Source organism: Musa acuminata, chromosome BXJ1-11, assembly GCF_036884655.1.
Source record: "Musa acuminata AAA Group cultivar baxijiao chromosome BXJ1-11, Cavendish_Baxijiao_AAA, whole genome shotgun sequence".
Classification (NCBI taxonomy): domain Eukaryota; kingdom Viridiplantae; phylum Streptophyta; class Magnoliopsida; order Zingiberales; family Musaceae; genus Musa; species Musa acuminata.
The window spans coordinates 11,823,379-11,850,524 of NC_088337.1; the positions used below are offsets into that span (position 1 = coordinate 11,823,379).

Here is a 27,146-nt window from a genome sequence, read left to right on the forward strand (position 1 = left end):
CTCCACGTATATAGATACTCCGAACAGTTCCAAAAAGACTTGCTTTCTTGATCAGGCTGTTAACTGAAGTGTCAAGAAGACTTGCTTTTGCACGATCCTTTAATTTGGAAGCAGCCCTTACAAGCGAGGAAGTACTAACGAACAACGAGTTTGGCCATGCCGAGGGTCATCCGATCTTCAATCACAGTACATTCTAAAAGCAAGTGATATCGGGTCAACTTCGTTCTGTCAGATTAACAATCTAAAACCACAAAAACTCGAGCATTCTTAATTTAGGTAAGATAATGAGTTGTTTCTATTTATAAGTTTATTAGTTTAAATTATTTAAAATAAAAAAATAATTTTCTTATGCCATTTAATGGTCGTTTGAATCTTTACAATTTATATACTGTGGGAACGTTACGTTGTCCATTCCTAAAAATAAAAAAGAACTTTAAAGACATGGGCAAAAATATTAAGGTTATAAATATTTCTCACAAATAAATTAATATTTCATGGAATATATAGAGATACAATTATAAAGATTAAGGCTACATATCTAAAGGTCAATATTAATTAAGTTCCCTAAATTCCCTGGGAATATTGATACAAGAATTATAATATAATTATAATTATTATATTTATATAAATCTTTGAGGAGTATATATGTGAATAATGCCATGTAAAGGGTTATATATGAAAAAAGACAAAAGCTTTATCACCTCATGAATCTTGAACACTAGGGTTTCGTTGGAGGCGGAGAAGGACAAGCGATGGCGTCGCTCCGGTCGCTGAAATCCTCAATCTACGATAGAGAGGAGAAGAAGATGTATAAATTTTTTTGGTTTCTTCCGAAGTATATGTTTTTGGTTTTGTCTTTTAGAGATGGTTTTCTTGCACGAAAATATCGATTTGCTTATTGGTCTACTGCCCGCAGGCAATACCAATCTCAGATTAGGGGGCTCAATGCCTACGATCGGCACAATAAGTTCATGAAGGATTATGGTGGGTCATTGCTTTTCTAGTTCGTTCAACAAGAATTTAAATAATTGATGTTTTGAGAGGATATATGCGGCTATTCTTCATGGATAAATGTACATGCAAGTTTCCGTTAGACGTGGGTTTCTTTATTTTATCTTGTTCATATGACTGAATATGGTAAATTTTTTGGGGTTGGAGGTGAAGGAAATTTAGGTCTCTGTCTTATTGATACTTATTAGTCTTTTGGGAATTTGACTCTTTTTTTGAAGATTTATCTCACATTGAATGCAGTAGGTAATACCATACTTGTTGCTTAATAACTAGCTGTATCAGAGACATGTTTAATAATAAAAAAGATTTTCATGTAGGTTTATACGGAACATAAATTAACGAGTGAGATGTATAACAATCTTTCCCATTATTCCATGTTTTCTAATATGCTTGTGATTTGCCGTAAAAGTGAACTAAAGTAAGATATCTCCTACCTTATTCATTCTCCTAGTGGGTCTGAATTTTTTAGCATCTAGATGATAAATGATATCCACAAACAACATTCAATCAAACCAGAAATTTCTAAATCTTTATTTGTAATAATTATTCATGTATAGTTCTACTTCAATAGGTGAGAGGATTAATAGAGGTGTAATGTCACTTATATTAGAAGAGTGTTTTTTTTTCATTTTTAACGATAATAAGCTTTAATTAACTTTTCATTGGAGATTGCACCTCGATCATTTTCCCTTCTATCACTCACTAGAGAATCATTTTTGTCATGCAAAAGTCTTTTTCTTTTGCTAAATATCACTTTCTTTTTTTCCTTATACCTGTGACATACACCTGAATTTTAAGTTCACATTTTGGTGTTTATTGTGAACACGAATTATTTATTATTGGTACTAGTTGTATAAGCACACACAAAATGGCAAAAACAATTTTCATTTGTTGCTGGTATATGTCATAAATTCTCTTTTATGTTATACAATAGGTGACCTTATTACAGCCATAACTTTGCTTCATAAATAGCTTTTTGCAACTTTAGTCTTGACAGTGAGCAATTGTAAAATTGTACATAGCTCTAGTAGTTTATGGCCTTGTCTTCCTAAATATCTTGTGGTACATTGCTTCTTCTTAATTGCAATAGAAGTAATGACAATTTGTAAATGAAATTGAATGCACTTGTTCAATGACTTGAAAGCATATTATTCCGAAGTGGGAACATGATTTGCAATTAACAATTTTGTGGTCTTCAATATTATTCAAGTGTTATTAGTGTGGATGGCAAGTGTTCTTGGCAAGGGATTTTATATGGTTGAAGATAAGGGATCTTTCTTAAAAGGAAAATATTATCATGATTAATTAACAACTTGTGCATACAAATGAATTAGCAAGGACCATCTTGCAAGGTCAAATAGTCTTGGGTGACCGACAGATAAGTAGTAATGGGAGTGAAAGGTGAAAAGAACCCCATCAGGGAGTGACATAGAACATATAACCATGAGCTCCCAAGCAGTATGAGGAATCGAGGATAATGTGATTTTTAACTGCATACCTATTGAAGAATGAGTTGGTGACTCATAGGCAGTGGCCTGGTTAAGGGAACAAATTTGATCAAGAATTTCATGTAGATAATGATTCAAAACAGGTAGTTCTGTTGGAAATAATATCTTACTTCTTTGATGTTGTACTAAGGGTTTCTTCCCAGTGTGGCCCTAATTAAGTACTGGATGGGCCAATACCTCCTTTTTGTTCCAGCTTCCGTGACTACTTCAGACAGTAGAATGGCAGCAATCCAGTAAAGGAAAAATATGACTATAATTTTATACTGTTATTTGAAGTTTTACATGTTATTTAAAAAAGTTTTGTGATCTTTGCTGTTTTAAGTCCTGGCTGGTGAGGCTAAATATGTTTCAATGTTATAATTTTGATGCTATCTTGATTGCGTCTATTAGGAGGGAATCCTCTCCAAAAATTAGATATTACATTTTCTCTAGCATATTTGCTAGGTTATGTTGTGAGTCAATACTAGTTATATTTTTCTTTGTTTCAAGAAAAAGACACTTGATTAACCATCTAGCAAAACAACTTAGAGATATCATATTTTACTAATTATATCTGTACTGAGAGTTGGTGTTTGAAACCCTAAAGATGGATTTAGATTCATGTTTGTGTTGTTTGCTTGTGTTTTCAGCTGCTGTAGTCTCATAGTGCTGTCTCAGCTCAAATGTAGTGATGAAATTTGTTCAAGTTTTATACAAAATGGACGTTATCAATAATGCATATAATGAGATATTTATATGCAAGATATTTGATGTCCTAAAGAAAGCAGATGATGAACAACCCACTATATCAAAGAAAGAGGTAGAGGGCTACATGCATCTGGACATTATAATAACAAATATTGATTAATGTTGAACATGGTTATCTACAGATTGCATTATGAGCCTAGGTTGCTACTTGACATGAATTAAGTAGCTAATGATCAAAGGAGCTCAGTGGCAGGAAAAGATCTATGATAGTTGGGAACTTACATCATACTACATTGAGACTCAAATTTCTAAGTTCTTTGTCATGTTTGACACAAACATAGGTATTATATTTTGTTTTTGCAATTTTAAATAAAAAGTCAAGGGACATTTAAAAGCTTTGCATATAATGAGCTGTTCATATGTTATGTTCCTAATGTCTTAAAAAAATCAGATGATGAACAACCCTCTCTGTGAAAGAAAGGGTTAGGGGGTTACGTTTATCTGCACATTTTGGAATAGGGTTACAGTGCTATGTTTCATTATTGTGCTTCAGTATGTTAAGAAAAAAAAAATGATGTCATTCCTTGTGTCCAAGAAAGAGTTGGGGACAACATGCTGCTTTGATGAGTAATTTCTGATGAGATAGGAGATCTTGGTTCTTGAGTCCTTAAAGTATTGAGGATATCGATATTCGATGGTATTTTCAATTTCTTGTTGATTGATGTATGGACTGTTGATGTTTACATATGACACAAAAGGATGTCAACATATGACACAACAAAGTGCTGACTTAGGAGTGCCACCAAGAAAAAAAAAAAGGGAAAGAAAGTAAGAAACTGGAAACCATAAAAATGTAAACTATATTATTCTTGGTTCCGACTTTTGATGCTTGAGGCCTCCTCTAGACTGTCAGTTGATGACTCCTCACAATGAAGCCTCTTTAGGACAAGCTTTGAAGCAGCTTCTTACGGGTTGATAATAATATATGCCTTGATAAAACTGTTAAGTTGGGTTTTCAAATCAAGACTGGTCTGTTTGGTCTTCTAAACACAGTCAGTTCGTGAATCCAATTTGCTAAACCTTGAAGCTAAGAGAGAATAAGGTTTTAAATGCTGGTCCAACATCAGTTTCGGTAATTTATTGGATTTGTTTCATTCTGGTATACACGCAATATACTGACCATAACAACCAATTTTATTTAGTAAAGTTAAAAAAATAAAAATAAAATTAAAATGAACCGACCATATACCAATATTCAGTCATATCTTTTGATATCAGTATTTGGTTGGCTAAATGAATACCAGTTGGTATGTTAATGTTTGACTAATATCTAAATCCTTGGGCCAAAGAATGAGTATTTTGCTTAAAATAGGTGGTTTGACTTGCCTATACTTTTGGATCCCTAGAAACATCAGCACTGGAAGAAAAGGCCTTCCCCTTAAACAGACAAAGTGTAATGTACCCCTATTAGAGAGAGAGGCTCCCACTTGATTGGCGGTGAAAATGTAATTTACATGTATCTGATATTGAGAAAAAATGTACCCCTATTAGAGAGAGAGGCTCCCACTTGATTGGCGGTGAAAATGTAATTTACATGTATCTGATGTTGAGAAAAACCATATCACCCTGCATCTGATGCATTGCACAGTGGCATGATAGTTCCCTAAGAGAAAATAAAGAACACTGCCTGCACAATTCAATGTCATTGCGATAATCTTAATTATTATGGGTGATTACCTCACGAGATTGCCAAAACATGTGTATATACTACACTAATATTGAAAGCTTAGTCATGCATTTGCTTTGTTGATTCTTATTTCATTCAATTCATATGTCTAGATGAATATTTATAATTTTTTGATTTATTTTATGCATTATTACTTCTTTTATTTTATTAGTTTGTGCATCTCACAGTACAATTTTATGGAAAGACAAGCCATACACATGATAAATTGCCAATAAAGACTGACCAAGACACAATTCGAGAAGGCTACAGGTTTGAAGTATCTCATGTTTTCCGTTTGATGATTGTAGGATGTTAAATCAAACACAATGCCTTTGGAGGTGTTATATTGTTAAGTACCCTAGGGAATTTGCTGTTCTTTTTATTCTGTGTTCTTTGCTTTGTCTATTTGTTGTATAGTGTGTTTGACTACTTTGTCTCTCTTTATTGTGCATATTATTGTTGTGGCATTCCTTTTATGATTTATGGTTGTTTATAGTAAAATTTAGCAACTCATTTCTGAGTTCGAGTCAAAATAGTGCTTAGGTTTTGAATTTGGGGCAAGAATGCATGAACCGAACATGTGAAAGGAATGTTCTGTATAATTTTTATTTGGTCTCTCAATTTGATTGCAACAAAATGTTCCTGTAATTCTTTTACATAAGATTTTAATTCCAGTTCAGGAGTGCATGAACTGAACGTGTGAAGGGAATGGCTATTCCAAATATGATTACAACTCTAATTCCAGATTTAGTTGCAAACAATACACCACCTTATTTTCTTCATATTAAGATTTTGCATACAAACCCCTACATAATTTTTTATTATAAAAATCCCCCTGCTTCTAAAATGCTTTAGAAATTTGACTGTCAACATCAAGTAATAGTTGTAGCATAAATTCAGAATACTCCTTGTTTGCTACTTTGAAATTCTGTTATTGTAATGTAATGGAGAAAATTGCTATATTTGTTCATGATAAACATCCCCAATGTTCCCTGTTTCCTAGCCAACCCTTTTTCCCTTTATTTTCCACCTTTATCTTCCATGTTCAGTGAACATTGCTTCTCCCTGTTCTCATTTTGTTTCTCCTCATTTTCTCAATCCCTTTTTCTACTAACTATAGATCCTTTCTTTCTGCCAAGCATATCGTGCCCCCCTTGGCCTTACTATCTTTCATCATAATGATTTCTTCTTCCTGCCCAACTCCCTTTTTCTCCCAACTATATAGCTCATCCTTTTCGATTTATTTGTCACTTATGATAACCATTTTCTACTCCTTAGGCATCCATGTTTTCTGAACACATTAACAAGTAATGTGTAAAATATATGTACAAACTAAACAGGAAAACTTGAACAGAAAATTCCAACAAAATCCAAAAATGAGAAGAAATCCCAATAATCAATAAAAGCATTCTACCAAATACTATTCCAAAACATTTCACTAGAACAAGGACGATTAAGAGAAAAGCTCCTCAGAAAAACTTGAGGACTCAAACCAACATGGAAGTATCAAAAGTGCAACAAGAATTTTAAAAAAAGAATAGCCAACTATTGTGAAACCCCAAGTCACTTCTCTAAGTATTTTTACCGACTATACTCATTGTTAAAAGGTTATTGAGCTTCAAACTTCCTATCCTCAAATCCACAAATAATCTTAGTCTTCAATAGCGATGATTTATTGCATCATGGATAAACAATAATCACATTGAAAAGAGATTGGATTTGAAGCTCCTTTGCTTGAGAGCTCTTGAATTTAAGCATAGATTAGATGTGTGACATGCTAAGGGAGCCAACAATGTTATGCAATCTTTTCAATCTTTGAAATATAAGATAACAAAGGTAGATTTGGCTTAAGTGACAGATTTTGGTAGGGGGAGACATTTGATTTGATGCACCTTTAAGGTAGGATATACATAGTTATTAGGCATAGGATTTTATACTAAACAAATAACATAAGTGGTTGTATGTGAATACCCTTTACAATATTACTTGTATATATCTTTTTATGAGATTTAATTTGATAAACTATGTTATTAGTTATTACCATTGTGATATTTTGCTCTAGCATTTCTTTAAGAAGATTAGGAACAAAGGTTAGACCAAGATTTGCAATATCATCCAGTTCGGTTTGATACAGACATTATTTAGCGGTTTATCAGTTACAGATACACATACTATGTAAATTAGCCAGTACACTTGGCACAAGGCGGTTCATTAGGTGATCTGAGAATATGGCTGAGGACGAGGACAGTAACAAAGGTTTGGAGCTTCATGGGGGCATGCCAATATCTCTGTCGAAACTTCTTCGTCATTGATGTGCCATTAACGTACTCCCTCATAGAGGTATGTCAAAACTTTGAGTGTACGCACTTCGAGCTTTTGAGCTCAATCATGTCCAACAAAGATGGATAGTTCTTAAGCAGCTGTTGGAGATCACGTTGCATATGAATGGACAAACCAAAGTAGTGAATCACATGATTTTTCATCTACTATGAGGATATAACTCCCAACATTTGAAGACATGGGACGAAAGTCTATCGTATCTGCAATTCACATTTAATTAAGTGGTGTACAGCTTCACAACCTAATCACCATTCAAGGTATACTTGGGCTACTTACACCAAAGCCCTTTTGATATGCAGTTATGATTGATTCAATATTACAAACCTCCAAAGAAGGTAACATAGCGCTACAAGCCTAGAAATTTCACGAGCACATCCGATGGGTGCGCTAGGAAGTTGAACAACATAGCTTCAGTGTGCTCAACAGAAATACAGATAGTGACATGATCAACACTGCGCTAAGGGTCAGTATCAAGAAGATGGCCTTGTCTGGTTGCACTTAGGGAAGAAATAACTAAAGGAGAAGAAAAGAAATTCAAGCACATTCGATATGAACCATTCAAAGTCTTGAAGTGGATTGGAGACAATGTTTGCCAACTCGAGTTGCCTCCATATATGGAGATGTACTCGATTGTGAATGTGGAGAACCTGAAGATGTTCGAGCCATTGATGCTAGATGACGAGTCGTACAAGATATTTCCTTTGATAGATGATTAGATAAGTTGGTGACTGGCACTTTGGATGAAGATACCATTGTCAAAAAGAAGGTTACCGCTTTAAGACAAGGCATTAAAATAGCTTTTCGAATAGGATGTAAAGGGCAAAAACTGACTTCCACAAAATGTTCACGAAAGAAGTCAGCGAAGCATAGTTTCCCATCTTCAATTCTAGATTCAACAGGAATTGAATGCCAAATTGGGGGAGCTGTTGATTAGGAAGGATCAACCCAGCTCAAGTCCTAGTTTGGCTAGCCTAAAGACTTTAGCCCAAGCTCAATTTGAATTAGACTCAAATTTAGAAGACTTAACTGATTAGGAGTCCCTTGTGTGGTCTAAGAGTTGGACTCTGATTGAGAGTCCTCTGGTTAGTAGCCCTCCCCCTCTACAACTATAAGTAGAGGGGGTGGCAGCCCTAGGAAGAGAGGAAAAAAAGACAGAGGCGACAACAAGAGAGAAGCCTTAAGAAGCCAAGTTTACATGCTCAAGAAGTCCGAGTTTGGAGCTTGTTGCTTAAAGTCTCTTTGCAATTGCATGAGTAGGTATTCCATTTTCAATAAGCTTCTTTTTCTTTTTCAGATTTCTCTTCCTCTAGCGTCCCTATCAATCCTCCCACAAAGTGTAGATCCATTCAGAGGAAGGATTTGATCACCGAATCCTTTTGCCCAAACGGATCAAGAGGAAGTGAAGCTTTGTAGTAAAACAAAGACAAAAGTTCTTTTTGTTCATTCCGGCTGGATGTGATCGATCCTGTTTTCGTGGGAGGGGAGGAGGATGAGGAGGCCCGTAGGCCCTCTTCAATGAAATTTCCCAAGAAAGGAGGAGGTCTAGGTCCTTTTTTAAGAAATGGAGAAAAGAAGAGAGGCAGTTCCCACATCATATGCCAACGACACCTGGTTGTGAGAATCTACATGGGTGCCAGAGGCCTTCATCTTGAGAGTTACGTCTTAAGCCAGGGCGAGTCTAGAAGTTAACTTTTATTATATTTATCTTTCTCTTTCTCGTTTCACAAAAAAAAAACTTGCTTTGTTCATTGCGGTCTCGTACTACATCAAATAATATATGTGATATTCTGAATGTTATTGTGATTGAACAGGATTGTGTTTAAGATAAACTGGTTTGATGTAAGTTAGTTTGCCAGATTTATAATTTTGAGAAGATTTTGGTGTAGTAATATGAAAAATCTGTTATATATTACATGACATATACAAAAATGTGAAATTTAGTATGACTATACTAGATTAGTTGTGATTGCATGTGAATTAGGAAAAAATTTATCTTGTAGTGATATATCATATAATATGAATCAGCATAAAGGGACCAGGGATGACTATGTAGGTGGATAATTATTAGGTGAAAGGAAAAGGACTGTTGGAAATTGAGTGGTTGAAAATGTTGTAATTCTTACAGCAGCTTTTGTGGCACAGTTAATTAAGTTGATAAAATGGTGGGCATTTCACTATAATTCATATCATTATTTGAGTCTTTTCCTATGTATGAGGGACCAGATATAGAACATAACCCAAACATGAGGATGCTTCCTGGAAGATCCTATGAAAATTTAATGACCAGCTGTTTATCTGACATTCTTTTTAGTTGGTGCCAAATGTCTAGCAAGTTAAATTATACTAGGTAAAAAATTACCTTACAAGGAAAATTGACTAATAGGATATCTATATTGGTGGCTGCATTAACCCAAAATTTCCTTAGTTTCTAAAAAGAAACCCAGTGGTAGTGGTGGCCACTTATTGTTTCTCTTATTTGTCTCCATGAGCTAGAATAGTTGTTTGGCTAGCATTGTGTTTTACAATTTATAATACTAGTAAAGATTGAACCAGATGAGGCCCAAGTACACTATAGGAGAGATGTAGTTAAATGTGTTGGTATATATGTTTGACTGCTTTTGGTATACTGGTAGCTTGTGTTGGACATACAGCCAGTTCATGAGATTAGGAGAGGTTTTATAATCTTTTAGGAATCAGTTTTTGATAACTAATCTTGTTTTCCTGTATTTGAAGGTTCCTTTGTTCAAAAATTTATAGAAATCTGTCTTGTGAAAAAGGTTCATAATTTCTGAAGATGATGACATGGAGTCAACTTGGGAGAAGAGGCTGGTGAAACGCTATTATAATAAGCTTTTTAAAGAGTATCCTTCCTAATTTGATCATTCATATTTGATGCCTTACTCATCTGTTTACTGACTATTTTTATTTTGACCATGTATTTATTTGCAATTATTCTACTTTCATGATCTAGTATCATCTTTTTTTTGACAAGCACTACTTAGGTTCCGTAGGTGGCCTGCTAAGTTTATTTAGCTAACTTTACCACTAGGCAATGGTGCTTTTTGAGTTTCTAACCAAAAAGTCTGAGCGCCTAGATGGAGGCTAAAAGCCTAAAAAGATAACTATGCCACTAAGTGTACCTCATTCCTAACCGCTTGCAAATACTAATTAGTGAAGAGTAATAAGGTTTGATTCAATAAAGTTGAAAATAACACATCATTACAAGTAATTCACCAAGTGCAAGTATTTTGAAATGAGATTCTACATGCAAAAGTAGTTGCTGTGTTCTTGTGTAGTGAATTAACAACAGTCAATATATTGGTTTGGTCTGCTAAATTTCTTTTTTTATGACTGTTTTAGACCATGATGCATGTCATTGTCTAAATTGTTGTAATGTGTCCTTTTTTATTAGTATTAGTACTTTCAGTATATCTTTGATCAAAACATCTCCTCATAACCTCACTGTTGGGAGCCTTGTAATGTCTTGTAGGCAACCCTTTTTTTTCATTCAAATACCTATAATGAGACGTTGAATAGAAAATTTGTATCATCCTAGATTTATAATTGGAATGTTCAATATGAAAGAATGGGTGTTAAGAATACTGTCTTATTTGAACTCCATTTTAAAATTAATGGAAGACTGCATATGATAATATGTGTTTTCTTGTCAACTTAGTATCGAAAATTGTTTGTGCTTAAGTTTTGTGTATATCATGGACATGTATATTATTATTATTATTCTCGGCAGATGCTTGTGTGTCTAGGCCCTCCAGCTAAGTCTTTGAAGGATTCCTATTTATGGCTGCCAAGATATTTTGGAAACTTATTGTATGGGTTTTGTGCCTTACACATCTTTATGTCCTTCAGTAATAAAAGATATTGCCTCGCTGATATGTCACCTTACAAACAAGGATAAGCATCGCATGAGAAAGATATTGCATCGCTGATGTGTCACTTTACAAACAAGGAAAGGCATTGCATGAGAAAGATATTGCATTGCTTATATGCCACTTTAGATGATACACATCTTAAAATGCTCATATTTTTCTTGTTTGAGACTTTAACTGAGTAAGATATTGCATCGCTGATATGTCGCTTTACAAACAAGGAAAGGTACATGGCAATTAGCAAAGGACAGTAAGATTAACTGATCACTTTCATAATTTGGATGCTAATGTTTATGCTAGATATTCTAGTACATTTTTTTTTTAATTTTTTGTTATGTGGATAGGCATTGCATGAATTTTGTACAACTTAATGCATATGATTTTGAAATATCAAACTTAAATATTGGATTTAAAATGATAAAGATTTAGGATGCAAGTGCTGAATGTTTTTGTTATGATTTCCAGGTGTTTGTTTTCTACAAGAATCTTTCACTGCCAAATTCCCTTCTATATATGTATGTAGCAACAAAAGAGAAAGAAAGATAATTACTTAATGCAATAACGTAGGAGTAACTTTTACATGAGAATATAAACTTGTAGTCAGAATGTTAGTCACTGTAAGATAATTTGATGAACTCAAGAATGTGAAATACAATATGCAAGTAACAGGTGGATAACTCAAAGTTTGGGTACTGACAGAGTTGCAGTAAACTTTTGTTTCCAACTGTTTCTGTCTGGCTATGTTTTTTTGGTTTACTTTGGTGATGACTCACTATTACTGTTGATTTACTTTGTGTTATTAACTTATTTTCTTCATACTTATTTTCTTTCTTTTCAAATTTGATTCTAGATTGAGTTATACTAATTTTTGAGATCCCCTTGGCAGATGGCTGTGGGTGAGGGAGTGCAAATTTTAAGATATTTAAAATCAATTCTTGGACATCCTTACTCCTTAGTTCCATCATTTTGTAAATCAAATATCATTAACAAACTTTACTTCCCAACTATTTGGGGTTAATTACATGGACCATCTTTGGTTACTTAGCTTTGATTGCAGACAGCGTCACTGCTCACTAGATAATCCAAGAAAGTAATGACCTTGATTATTTCTTTTAATGTAATCAATTTTGTTCTACAGTAAATGTAGTTACCAACAACACATGGAAAAGAGAATTACCGCAAACTAATTCCCAGGTATCCTAAGAGTGTTTAGAACTTTTGATGGGCATGCTTAATGAAGTATCGGGAGGGCTGGCGGTGAGCGGCACGAGAGAGGGAGGGAGGTGGGGGGTAGCCATAAATTAAAAAAAAAAAACTAAACTTTATACTTGGTGGTAAGCTTGGTTCAATAGATTTACTAGGCGGTAAGCATTGTATCAGACCCGAATGCCCGAAATGGGCAATCCACATGCCAATTCAAGCTCGGACTGGTAATTACCAAACGATATGTATCGATCTGGCTGAAATTGGGAATCATGCTTTCTCGTGCCATCCAACAAATTTTCTTGTTTAGTTTTTAAGTATCTAAGGTCCACATTATGTGCCAAAAGGTGATTACCATAGTAGTTTTGTCAGTGCATAATTGTCTTCATACTAAAGCATGTCGAGATGCTAACAGGCCTATATTGTGATAGATTTCTGCAGAATCTCTTCTCATCAAATGAGCTTGGGTTAGACAACTTAATAATCATTACTGGAGAAAAGGGATTCAATTAACTCTGCTTGCTGGAATTCTTACTCCTTTACTAAATTAGCTAAATACAATTAATGGTATTGATGCCATTGCATAACTAGGCCAGTAAACAAAGTTATTTTGATGTGGATGAGATCTCCACAAGAAATTTCACTCATGCAGATTGACACTGGATGAAACTGCACGTATAAAATACAAATGTGAAATTTATTTTGCCAGATCCATGTTTTCTTTGGAATTATGAATTTATTTATCAACATATTTTCTTTAGCTGGTTTTAAGCTCTTCTCATATGGCATAATGCTCAAAGTTCACTTTGTGGAATATTCACTTTCAGCTATCAGTAATCTGCTTATAATTTATCTATATTCTTATGAGCATTGGTTTGTTTCTCTCAGATTGGCTTAAGGTGGAGAACAGAAAAAGAGGTTGTATCTGGGAAAGGTGAAATTCCTAACTTATCATTTTCTTTTTTCTCACAAGGAGGTATTATTTCTCAGATGTTATATCTCTATATAGATGATTGGAAGTGTAATATTCCTTAGCATGTAGGATCAGATATCCTTTATGAACAATTCTGTAACTGAATTCTGACATATAATTTTTTTTACTGAATTGTACTAGTGACATTTCTTGACTGCTGTGTGATATTGGCTAAATAACATTTTTGTGAATTAGTCTTGATTTTAATTGTTTTCTAGCTTTCAGATAAAAGGAATTTATGGAGATGTTTATGTTCAGGTACTTGTATTGTATCACTTGTGAATGGTCAGTTAAAACATCCTATCTTATCACATGAGAAATGTATATGATCCAAGGTATACATTTTCGAATGATATCGCCTGGTACTGGCAGTACGTACCGGTCCGACAGTAAATCGATACGCGAACCGCTCGCTACCGGACGGTATTTTTCTATTTATAAATAAATTATATATATATACCGCTCTGACACGGACTTAGCTGGTTTTGCCTAAGTCATGCGGCACCCTTGCGCGTCCGTCCGCAAAGATCAGCCTCCCCGAAGCCTCCCATTGTCCCTTAGGACCAACAAAAGAGAGAACGGGTTAAAGAGAACGCCTCAAACGGGATCCACAAGCAAACATGTCCGAAAAACACTTCATAGACAAAGCAAATTACAAACAGACTTTACAAGCTATGAACAGTGGCACAACAAAGGATAAAATGGTCCATTACAAACCGAAAAGCTCTCGCACGTGTCTACATGACACAACCTTTATTTACAAGCCTAAAGAGGCCAGCAACCCAACTAAAATGGGACTATTAAGCCTTCGGTCGCCCCTTTACATTCTGTACAAGGCATGAACATGGCAAACGACACGGACATACATAAGCATTACATCAAACACCTTGTTTAGAAGTTTGTCCGTGACATTCTCCCCCACTTATCCCTTCGACGTCCTCGTCGAAGCCTTTGTGAACACTGCAACTCTTCGCCTTTGCTGAGTCTTCAATCTTCTGCTCCAGCTGCAATGTGCCTCCTGGCTCCCAACTGCTCGCCGCTGCTGTTTTTGAGTAGTCGAACCTTTGATCCGCCATGCTGCTTCAACTCGCCAATGACTCTGACTCTAGTGTGGGGTTGGTTGAGTTGTGTTGATCCTCGTTGATTCCTGCGGATCCACCAAATGAAGGAAAAGACCATTCTTACTGCGCCAGTTTCTCAAAATTTCCACATGCTGCTTGAACTGGGTGGATGCTTGTTGGAGCTTTAACGAGCATCGCCTCGCAAACTTCTGAAGTTTTGGGTCCTTCCTCCACAAAATCTGCTCATTGACTCTTCTTTCAGTTAGTTGTCACATCCAAGTAGGTTCGCATCACTTCCGCTTTCGATTGGCATTTCGTTGGGAAATGAAGCGGACAATCTACTCTCAGTAGCACTGATCACCGTTGGTGAGGATTTGACAACTATTGTCTTCCATTATCTTCGAAGGGTCTTTGAACTTGTGCAGAGCTCCTCTGCTGGATAGATAAGAGAACTGGGGTACTCGGTTTCGCCCATTCTCTTAAGAGTTGAGAAGGCAAAGGTTACTTGACTTCGCCCGCCTCCTCGAGGTTGTACTTCATGCATCGAGCTGGTTACTGGCCTTCGCCTGCTCTTTGCTCACACTTCTGAAGCACTTGAAGTGTTTGCACTTCTTGCGTTGAGTTAGCTACTGTGATTCACCTTCTCAATGCCATTGAACTTCTGGAATGCAGGAAGTTTTCACCCCAACTTGGAGTAATTCTCTGATAGATGAGGTCGCCTCTGGGATTGTACCGTCTTCTCCATCAACCCTGCCGCCTACTCCACTGAGTAGCAAAGGTACAGCACCACGTACTGCCTGCTTCGTTCCTTGGTCGTGCACTCTTGCATGACCCGAAGTCATTCACTTACGGCTATCTTGATGAGAAACTTGTTGACACCGGTCTTACGAAGTTTCTTGGCCTCTGCCCTTCAGCCTTGTCTCGGTACTTGGAGATTGCCTCTGCATGCTCCACCTCCTCGGCCCCTTTCACGACCAAGCGCTCTCCCTCCGTGAGAGCAAGGGATCAATGACTTTGACGGAAGTCCCGCCTCTGCGGTACCATGGCGCTGCCATGCCCATGGCCCTACTATCCGTCGCCTCGCATCTGCATCCCTTTTCTTCGCGATCAGTAGATATGTCTCCGTGGCACTCCTCTGAGTCCACCTCCATTCTAACTGATGCTTGATTTTGGGTAGCTAAGTCCCTCTGGACTCGTCGTCGCTTCCTCGCCCCTTTCGACCTCCTGCTTCAACACCTCTGTGTTCTCCAAGCAGTCTGTTTGGTCGATGGAAAGACAGACTGCAACTCCCATGCATGGCCTCTGCCATCACATTGTAGGGTTTGCACCGATTCTGTTCTCCTTAGCTTCCTTGGTAGCAACGTTCGCTTACTCGACCTTGTCCTCTGACTTGTCGGGCTCCCTTAAGCGAATATGAGCTCTGGAGCAGTCCAACTCTCTAGCTGCTTCGATCATACCTCTGCATGATCAAGTCCCTCTCATGGGACTCACTCGTACTTGCATTCGAACTTTTCCCTTGGTGGAACCCAGCCCCCCATATGCTGATGACCAAGGTTTTCATCCGATGCAAAATTCGGTGCACGCCCGGAAGACCCGCCTCTGCGGTACCATGGCCTTCACTCCTTGAATCCATAGCCCTTCTTGCTGTCGTGTTGTTCACCAAAGCGGAGCTCCCAGTAGCTCCCGATCATACCTCCATATGATCTAGTCCCTCCCGGGACTATGTCGTGTGTGTCGCATTGCCACGAACTGTTCCACCACGATCCGCTGCACCATGTCGCCTCCTGGTGACATCTCCATTGCATTCTGATCCTTGTGGAATAAACTCGAATTGTGAACCCTCCATGTGTGGCCTCTGCCAATACATCGCAGGGTCTCCTCCACCTTCGATTTTGTTCGCTCCTTTGGCAATCGACCTTCATCCACCCACTCTTGGGTCACACCTAGATGAAGCATCGCTCTAGGACAGTCCGTCGCCTAGTAGCTCCCGAAGTCCACCGACTTCACTGTAATTTGTGCACCATTGTCTGGATCCTGGGCCTCTGCCCCTACCAGCACAATCTCCGCTGCGCACCGCTTCCTTCATGGCAACTTTGAATGGCAACACTATGGCATATTCTTCAAGAGTACCCGCCTCTGCGTCCTCTTGCCCCGTGCTAAGGCCTTCTGAACCCAACTTCGCCTCCGCAAATTGAGTTGCCTTAGTTCCTCCATCAAATGCTTCTCCGAGATAAGGTGCATGTGCCCCGAAGCTCCCTTCGTCTTTGGCACCATGCAAGATGAGTCCGCTCCGTCAGAATGAAGGACACATGGAACAACATGATCCTACTATTGCCTTTGCAAGAGTTCATGTCCTTGACCTTTGTCTAAGGGAAGCACTGTGCCTCTGCCCCACGTTCCAACTTCTATGCTGGCTCCCTTCATGCGGCTTGGGTACTTCGCCAAGTTACACCCAAGTTGCTCCGCTCCTCGTTTTTGCATTGAGTCGATGGTGGCCCTCGCGCCCACCATTCCACGGGTCAGCCCTCCCTTGAGTCCGATCTCCATATCGACTCTAAGTGTGCCTTCATTTAAGTTGCTTCAGGTCGCTCCCCCACTTGATCTCGCAATGCATCCACCAATGCATTCTCTCAAGCGAGATCATGCGACGACTCCTCGCCGCTTGCTCAGTCCATCGAGCTTCGTGGAGTTGTTGTTTGTTGAGGTACTCATCCTCAACATGTGAGGTCCGTCTCACATGATTCTCCCTCTGGAGAGCCGAGACTTATCCCTCCTGGATAATTGTCCCATTGGAGCAACATCTCTCTTCGTTTCGGAGACCACCATCCCCTTGGACTACTCCGATCTGTTGAACAAACTGTGCATTGTTCTGCCTCCTGCAAACGCACTTGCTAGATTGCGCCTCCACGTCAATACAGCCACCACTGCACCCCTCAAGGCCTAGCAACATGCTGAACTCGTTGCACACTTTAGCCTCCTCCGGACGTATCCTTCGCATGCCGAAGAGAAAGTTTCAATGCTCCATGGCGCCGAGTTTCGGTCGCCTTGGGATGGCCACGAACAATCCATCGTCCGCATACAAGCCCATGCATGAGTACCGAATTCTTCGAGTTAGCAATTCCCCTCACCTCTGTGAGCTTTGCACACTCTTTCGGTCGCTGAGCAACTCATTCCACTTTGCATGGTCTCATCCTTTTGCCAAGCGCCTCGCTTGCCTTGAGCACCATCAAGTAAAGTTGTCAACGTTGAGCCGTAGCTCAAACTCAGCCATCCCAACCTTTGTGCGCTCCACATTCTTCCAAGCTTGCCTGTTCTCGTGGTGCCTCTTGCGCGAAGGGTTGGCCATTCCTCTGAATGCCAAACTCAGATGCCCGCTCCTCTGAGCGACTCCTTTTCCCTACATCTCCATGCCCGTTTTCCCTCAAACAGTCGCGCGTTGCTGACTGCCCTCAACGCAGCCCCGCTAGGTCCCCCACGTTTGCATGTCAAGTGTTTCTATGAGTGCTTGTCCCGCTCTGATACCATATGACACGGACTTAGCTGGTTTTGCCTAAGTCGTGCGGCACCCTTGCGCGTCCGTCCGCAAAGGTCAGCCTCCCCGAAGCCTCCCATTGTCCCTTAGGACCAACAAAAGAGAGAACGGGTTAAAGAGAACGCCTCAAACGGGATCCACAAGCAAACATGTCCAAAAAACACTTCATAGACAAAGCAAATTACAAACAGACTTTACAAGCTCTGAACAGTGGCACAACAAAGGATAAAATGGTCCATTACAGACTGAAAAGCTCTCGCACGTGTCTACATGACACAACCTTTATTTACAAGCCTAAAGAGGCCACCAACCCAACTAAAATGGGACTATTAAGCCTTCAGCCGCCCCTTTACATTCTGTACAAGGCATGAACATGGCAAACGACACGGACATACATAAGCATTACATCAAACACCTTGTTTAGAAGTTTGTCCGTGATAGCTCGGTATACAATACCATACCGTACCAAGAGAATGTCGAAACTTTGGTACATTACGATATTTCAATTCTTGATATGATCACCAATATTGCTAGGTACATATTCTTTTTACAATCACTTGATATAATGCAAAATGAATTTGGTCAAACTCTCCTCTGGAGCCATTTACTGACGATAATGATATCAAACAAACTATTATTTAAAATATGCAACCGTCAAGTGCGAAAATGGAGTGTAGACCTCACTGGTATGTATCAATATGCTCCTTGTCAGAGGAGTTCTGGCATAAACACGAGGTATACCTTCCTACCATGCATATTGTAAATGAGTGGCTTTGCTTGCTGTTCTGTGCTAGTTTGTGGAATGTACAACACATGTGGACTAAAAAGTGACTTTAGAATTTTATGATGCCAGCATTATGGTATCAGATACTGGTTGGACCAGTATGAATTGACTTGTATTCTATGGTCTGACCTAGCACTAGTATTGGGCCATCATTTTGTTATAATTCAGTATACCTCTCATTTTTATATTACTTAATTTAGCAATGCTGGACGTTATAGGTTAGTATAATGCTTACTATTAATTTACCAGTCCAATATGTTGTTGAAACCAATATCAAACCGGTATTCTAAAACTTGTTCAGTATTAACTTATTTTTGTTTGTAACAGGTCAATTTATCTGTGGCGACAAGAAATGCAACGAGAAAGATGGTCTAGGAAGCTATGAAGTACACATTCTTTTCTTGTGTTATAATTCATGAAATATTATGATTTTTTTTTTTACATTTTCTTTATATTTTTGGTAAAACTGACTAGAACTAGACATGTTGGTTTTTGTCAGTCACTGTTATGATTCTGTTGATGCTATAACATGTATGGTTTTAGCTGTTGTTACTAACACAACTACCCGGCATAATCTTTCAGAAAATTTATTTTAAATATCCATATTAACGATGAAATCAAATGAGGTTATGTTGCTTTTCTTAAAAAAATGATCCTAACAATGGCCAAATATTATTCTTGATATAAATTTTTTCAAACTAAGGAGATATGTGGAATTATATTTTTTGTAGGTTGATTATGCCAAGATTTTAGATTTTGGAGCATGAGGGTGTGGTAGTTATGTGCCTGGCATGGATTGCATCTGCTTTGATCTTTAGCCACAGTGTTGGCAGGCCCTCCACACAACATCAACCTCATTGTGGAGGCCACCATGCATTCTGGATTTTGTTGTTGTTGTTGTTGTTGTTGTTGTGAGGATTTGATATGTATTGGATTTTGGATTGTATAGATAGTTTGGTCACCACATTTCTTTTTGTGTGATGCTTTTGCAGTGTCAACTGCCATATATATTATTGATGTCATCACTGTTTGTGAAGATTTAAAATGGCAAATGATGACTTTATCTTTTTGAGGAAAGTAATGAATTTACTTGGATTACAGAATTCTAATCAGACTTAGTTCTTGAGGTGTATGTAGATAGTCTATTGAATATGCAATCTTGCACTGTTTTCAGCTCCTAATTTTTTGTCTCATAAAACCACTGGAAAACTGTATATCTTATATTACCTATGTAATCTGGTATCTGATGTAGTCTTCTTTTGCTCGTTGTTTAGTTTCAGAAAAATTAATACAACAAAGTAGGAGAAGTTTAAAAAGAACATTCCAGCTACATGGGAAAAAAAACTGAAACTACCAGTTACAAATTTTCATTGACACGTTCACGGAGAATTTCTTGTCTATTTGGTTTCTTGTAGGTAAATTTTTCATATCTTGAAGCGGGAGAAAATAAACAGGCTCTTGTGAAACTGGTAGCTTGCAAGGGGTTAGTTTTTCACTTTAACATCTGCATCTTATCCATTTTGCAAAATCACCTCTGTTTGTAATTTTGGTTTCCTTTTGAAGTATAATTATTTCAGGAATGACTCTATGTTCAGTTTGCATCTTTTTTGTCTGGCAAAGGGTGGCATAGCTTTTGATGACTATGTAAAATGGTTTTCTTCTTACTTTAAAGTTCTCAGTTGATGAAATAATAAAACTAGTAGAATTTACATAAGGAGAAGATAAGATGTAAGCAAGGAGCCAAAAAAAGGTGTAGGTAGATACAAATAATTCTTACTTTAATGTAAGCCATGGGAGGATTTTTCTGTTTTTGTTTTAACCTGTAATGAAAGATCACTCTCACATTTAAGCCCATTGAGGAGTATCTCTCCTCAATAGTGTGGGATGATGTAACTCTCCTCTTTTACCTGTCATCAACTTCTTGGCAGCTAATCGGTATGGAGAATTTTTTTTGATATTGCAAATGAGGCTAACCAGGTTGGGTTTTCCCATTCTCATCCACACTCAAAATAAATTTAAGGTGTCTCCTCCTTGTTCCATCTAGGTTTGGGGATTCCCGTTCAAATAGTTGAGGGCACTGCATTGATGATATGTTGCTCCAAAATATTGCAATTTGTGTCTGGCGATGGGAGGAGGTGGTAGTTGCCACTTGGAGGAGACAATTCATGAGGGTAAGAGTTTTGTGGCAAACCAATGTGAGAGAGTGGAAGGGAAAAAAAATAGAGGGGTTGGGTGGGGATTGGTGGATGGGTGGGAGAGAAGAGGAGAGAAGAGGAGAGGGAGAGGATGCTGGTAACACTGAATTCAGGTTATTAGATAGGGATTAAGATAGTTAGGGATTAAAGTGAAGTGTTGAATGAGGCAAGGGTTAGGTTCGAGTAAGATCATGTCTCACGTTGTGAGTCATTTTTGAACTATTCTGATTAGCAAGGTTTGTCGTACCGAAGTGTACCGCCTGTACTGGGGTGTACTATACTATAGCACTGCTACAGTATAGAAAAGTATAAAATTGTTTGGTACACCAGGGTGTACCACTCGATACGCCATGTACTGATCGGTACACCGGTACCGTACTGTACCGAGCCCGGGTTGAAACGCCGGTATGGTACGGTACGGCGAACCTTGCTGATTAGTAAAATCTCTTCGATCAGTTCAAGTTTGGATGATAGAGTTTAGGACCATCCCAACCTCTTCCTCTTTTGTCTTGTAAATCATGCTGTATATATGTACACCATATAGTTCAGGGCCCATCCCAAGGGGTATTGTTATTGTCACATCAAAAAGTCAGTGAAGGTCTGACATATATATGTACACCATATACTTATTTAGCAAACTATATTGTAAAATATGTTTTTATGAGGAAAAACAAGCGTCCTAGCTAAACATTCAAAATAGTAGGAGAAATTACTAAAATAAGTGCATCAAACTGTTCAGAACTTTGACTACCATCCCAGTTAAATTCATTGTTAATGAAGAAAAGATTGTCACTGATGTGGTGCCTGTCTAGTATTTGTTTTGTAAATTTAAATTATAATTCTTCCCATTCTTCTCTAATCTTACAAGATAAGTTTAATCTCACTTGGGATTATTTTGCATAACTTGCATGTGACCTAAATGACAAACCTTATCAAACAATATTTTGATTCAGATGATTCTGGACTAGCTTTCTAACCAGTCGGAACTCTCAAGATATGAAGAGAATATACGTACACTGGTAACGAAGTTTAATGACTAGAATGTTATACTAATGATTGTTAGTCATACAAAGGCCAGTTCCTTCTAGAGTTTATGATCCCTTATCCTGCTAAATTTTCTAAAAGATGTTAATCAATGGTACCTTAGCACAAAGTTTGTTGGTGTCTTACGCTGTATGGAGTGTATTTTTTAGGATTTGTAACTTCCATAGAAAATTTGTTATAAAATGTTTATGGTTGGTTGAATCTCTTAGGTCTTATGAGGTAATTTTTTTTATAATTTCTAATATTGTCTTCTTAGGTCTTTCTGAATCTCTCATCGCACTAATCATTCATAGGTTTCCTTAGCATGTCTATACTATCCTAAACAATTCTCGATTATTTGGCCCTCTATCAGATCTACACTTAATTATTCATGAATGAGAATATGTATTCGTAATTTTTTTTCTACTAACTTGACACATTAATCTCAACTTCGCATCAACCTCAACAGTCTCATCTAGCGTTATAGAACTAATTCATATGTTGTCTCTTACACATTCAATATTTACATTCATAATGCATTATTAGCTTAATAATTGTCTTACAGTGATTTAAAAAGTGCTAGGTGCCAAAAGGCACCAAGGTCTAAAAATGCCTAAGGCAAGCGCTCACCCGAGCGAAGTGAGGTGCTAAAATATAAAAATATATAATATAATTAATAAATATAATTATTTAAAATTTTAAATAAAAATATATTATTAAATAAAGAAAATCTAAGGTACAAAATCATAATGTCACATTAACAAAAAGTTTCAAAATTTAGAACAATAAAATTTTACATCAAAGTCATTCATCATAATTAATATTATCGTCATTTTCACACAAATCATCTTCATTGAATTTGTCCTCTTTCTCTTGTCCTTCAGTTTCATCAAAATATGTTTCATTTTCTATGTTTTCAACAATAGCAAGAGCCGAGCTTGATGCTTTTGCACTCATTTTTCTCTTTGTCATCTACCTTGTATATGTTTGTAATTCTCTAGCACTTGAAGCTCTTGCTACATCTCCTCATGTCAATCTATCATCTTCAAATATAAGCTCGTCTTCGGCATCTTGTAAGTTGGCACCCATTTCTCCCACCAACCACTCATTTGAATCATTAATATCTTGCAATGAGATTGAATCAATTCTATTTTGCAAATCATAACGAGCCTTCAAAGCTTGATTATACTTTATGTAAAAAAAATCGTGTAATTATTGATGTTCCAACCGATTTTTTCTCTTTGAGTGAATCTGTCATGTCATATAATTTAAAAATATATTAATACATCTATCTAAATAAATTAATTAATTAAAATAAAAATATTTAGTAATCCTTACATGCTCAAAGATACTCCAGTTTCGCTCACAACCCGAAGCATTACATGTCAAATTAAGTACTTTGATAGCAAATTGCTGTAAGTTCGAGGTGGAATTTTCAAATAGACTCCACCATTCAACTGCAAAATTTATGTTATTATTAGCAATAACATAGTAACATATTATAGATGAAATTAATTATATCAAATTATTAATACCTGGAGATATAATTGTCCTAGATCGAATGACCATTGGAATTCCAAAAAGACTTTCGACATTTTTATATAAAGATAATTCACGAATAATCTTATCTTGCACCTCAAGGCTTGGAACTAATCTTGCAACGCATTAATATAACCTATCCAAAAATTCTGCATCAAACTTAACATATTTAATCTTATAAAAGAATTTAGGGTTTAAATAATATCTTGCTCCATGTAAGGGATGATGAAGTTGACAATTCCATCTTATAACATATTTAATCTTTATTTCCATTAAAAAACCTTTTAATCGTCTCCTTTGCTCTATTCATAGCCTCATAAATATATCCCATTGCATGTTTATTTTCATTATCCACCAACCGAAAGACTCGAACAAGAGGGCCCATTACATTTAATATATAAACTACATGATTCCAAAACTACATATTTTTGACGATGCACGCTCTGTAATGTCAAGAATGAAGTAGCAAATCGGGTGACACCATATCTCACTAATTCTTTGTTCCTTATGAATTCTCTCATCATATTCAAAGCCCCAATATGATTATAAAGAACTCCAACAACAAAAATTGCCCTTTCTATGGTTTTTTTAATGTTTAAGATCTTTCCAATATCCTCTAACATTAAATCAATACAATGTGCTACACATGGAGTCCAATATTAGTGTTGTCTTTTTGTTTTAAGCAATTTACCTGAGACAAAGGATAACAAAAATGATAAGACTTAAGAGTTTAATATATTTAATTAAAGATAAAATAATTCAAAAATTCAAAAGATGAATATTACCAGTTAATACATAGTTGCTTCCATTGTCGGTTATGATTTGAACGATATTTTGTTCTCCAATTTCTTTCACGAACTTGTCAAGTAAATCATATATCTTATCTTTAGATTTTACAAAAGATGAAGCATCTATTGACTTAATAAACATAGTCCCTAAAGAACAGTTAATCATAAAATTAATTATACTCCTGCGCCTCCTATCAGTCCAAACATTTGATATAATAGAGCAATCATGTATTGCCCATGATTCTTTATGACCTTTTAGTAAGCCATTTATATAATTCAACTCTTTTTGCAACAATGGAACTCGCATTTCGTAATAACTTGGAGGTTTTAATCCCACACCATATCTTCCAGTAGCTTCAATCATTTCCTTAAAACTATCTAAACGAGTTGTACTACGGGGAAGACCAGCCTGATAGATGAAGCGAGCAATGTGCTGAATTGTTCTTCCTCTTATTTCTTTATCACAAGCATCACTTATATTTGTTTGTCTAAATTTTGAGCCTCCTGCTTGCCCTTGTTGCTTCTATGATCCTTGAAACATATATAGATCCATCGGTCATTTTTTACCCTTCTTAGTACTCATAACTTCTTTTCCTTTTTTGTCGTATATTTTTTTCCCACTTAGGTTAATATTCATAGAATAATTTTCTTCTTCATCCCTGAGATGTTCAACATTGTCTTCTGGTAAATTCCCATAAGATTTTCTTTTGCGTCTTTTTTTCATTCATATAACTCAGCAACTCTTCTTTTACCTCAGGTGGACACTTTTTGCAAGCTGCTGCATTCTTGAAATTTCCTACTAGATGTTGTTTTGCACGAAAAATACCACATCTAGTAGTCTTATCGCAGAACATGCAAGTCACTGCATTAGGATCTTTCGGATCCTTTTGATAATTATACTTCTATGTAGGATCTTTTTTTGATGCCATTGGAGACTCTATTGAGTTGCTCTATACACTTGCCATTTATCCTGAGACCTAACAATAATTTCAAATAAATAAAAATTAACAATATTAAAATTAAAATAATATATTATTAATCTAATAAATACAAATACTATTACTAGTGTACAGTTAACAGCATACTGCATACTGTTAACAGTATACTATCGAAAGAGGAGAAGAGTGTAAGGGAAGATCGAGGGTGCTGACTGAGAAAAGCGGGAGCGATCATGGCGAGCGACGATAGTGGCAACGGTAGCAACAAGTAGCAGCAGTGACAGCGGGAGCGGTAAGCCACGATAGTGGCAACGGCAGCAGTGAGCAACGGGAGCAGGAGCGGCGAGCAGAGACATTGGCAACGATAGCAGCAAGCAGCGGGAGCAGCGAGCGACGACAGTGGCATCGGCAGCGGTAGCAGCGAACAGCGGGAGCGGGAGCGAGAGTGGCGACAACAACAGTGGTAGAAAGCAGCGGCAGCAGTAGCGTGAACGGCGAGCAAGGTTAGGGTTGGGGAAGTTGCGCTAATATCGATGCTTTAGTTGGTTCGATTGAACCAACTAAAGCACCGGAGACTGAACTAGACCTAAAACGTTGGTTCGGTCGCCTGGTTTAACCCAGGCGCTCGCCCGAAGCGCCCGGCACTTAGGCTCGGGCGAGCGCCCAGGCGGCGCCTCTTTGAAGCGTGCCGCCTGGAAATGAAGCGAGGCGCTCGGGCAAGGCAAGGCGAGGCGAGCGCCTGAGCGCCTATTGAAATCACTGTTGTCTTATCAAATTTTTTTTGGTGATAATACAGAACTCTTGATGTCCCTCCACTTTAACACAAATGCTTTTAATAAAAAATAATACTCCACTATTTCCTCCATAATGAATAAGCTGTTACGTTCTACCTCAACTCATCAATTTAGTTATAATGAGATATTTAATAAGTTTATGAATTGAAACTCTTATGAGCTTGGAGTAATGTTTTTATGGGAATGAGCTGAAACTTGTTGATGGTTTTCATTTTGAAAGTTGTGCAGAGAAACTTGCCTATAGAAGGCAGAAAGAGAGGGAGCGCCTGAAAGATAATGACAGGGATACAAGCAAAAGGAAGAGGCATGAGCTGAATTTATTTTTTAATGAATTTTTGTCCTTAGAAAGGAACTAAATGTATCATGGATTCTTAGCTTTTTCTAGTGTGACGCTAACTTTTTTCTCAGAGAAAAAGACAAGGACAATGACATTGATGATGAATATGACAAGAACTCAAATACAATAAAAAAAGGTTTGGCCTTATATTCATTTGTGTATCTATCTTGAGGCTAGATTTTGTGTAACCAATTTCAATATGCTTGCCTGACCATCTAATATCATCTCTTTATTTTTTTAGTCATATCATAATGCAGTGGAAAGTTAAATTTTATGTTATATCTTGGCCATGTACCAGAAACAATGGCATTATGTATAATTCTGTTGGAACTAAAAATTGTCAGGGAAGAATATATATTAGGAAAGATTAATAACATACTTGTTAATTTAATTGATTACTTCTATAGACAATAATGTTTCCACTTGTTTGAGTTTTTGCAGGCAACCATTAGTTCCTTTTAAGAAACCATAATATTACTCATTCAATAGGTTTATCATTATTACATACTTGTGATCTTGGATTTTTTGCAACTTACTGTAATTATTACTTATAGGAGGACCAAATCTTGTCAAGCATTCATCAGTTTAACATTAATGGAAAATTTGGGCAGGTCGAAGGACTTCAGCTTCAGTGACTAAAGAGACGGACGCTGTTGAAGATTTTGAGGAGTTCCTTGAAGGAATGTTTCCATGAAAAGAAAGGCCTGTTCACTATCCTATGCTATGTTGTGTCATATACAAACTTAAGCATGCACTATAAACTAAGAAATTGAGTTATCTGCTGATTGTCAATCAAGGTGGCCAATATTTTTTACTACAA

General features: G+C 37.1%; 1 protein-coding gene across 2 annotated transcripts; it reads left to right on the forward strand.

Annotated features, from left to right (window-relative positions):
* Positions 1 to 678: 678 nt before the first annotated feature.
* On the forward strand, positions 679 to 27,146 carry LOC135597213 (uncharacterized). 2 transcript variants are annotated; one of them, XM_065089865.1, is made up of 11 exons: positions 679 to 808; positions 917 to 984; positions 5,121 to 5,202; positions 10,050 to 10,133; positions 11,346 to 11,385; positions 13,251 to 13,296; positions 19,040 to 19,098; positions 20,128 to 20,195; positions 26,210 to 26,293; positions 26,398 to 26,462; positions 26,938 to 27,146. In XM_065089865.1, exons 1-11 carry the CDS (start codon positions 753 to 755, stop codon positions 27,018 to 27,020), a joined length of 735 nt encoding a protein of 244 aa, XP_064945937.1. In that variant the 5' UTR covers positions 679 to 752; the 3' UTR covers positions 27,021 to 27,146. The 2 variants fall into 2 exon arrangements, with proteins under 2 accessions (XP_064945937.1, XP_064945938.1); XM_065089866.1 differs by lacking the exons at positions 26,210 to 26,293; positions 26,398 to 26,462.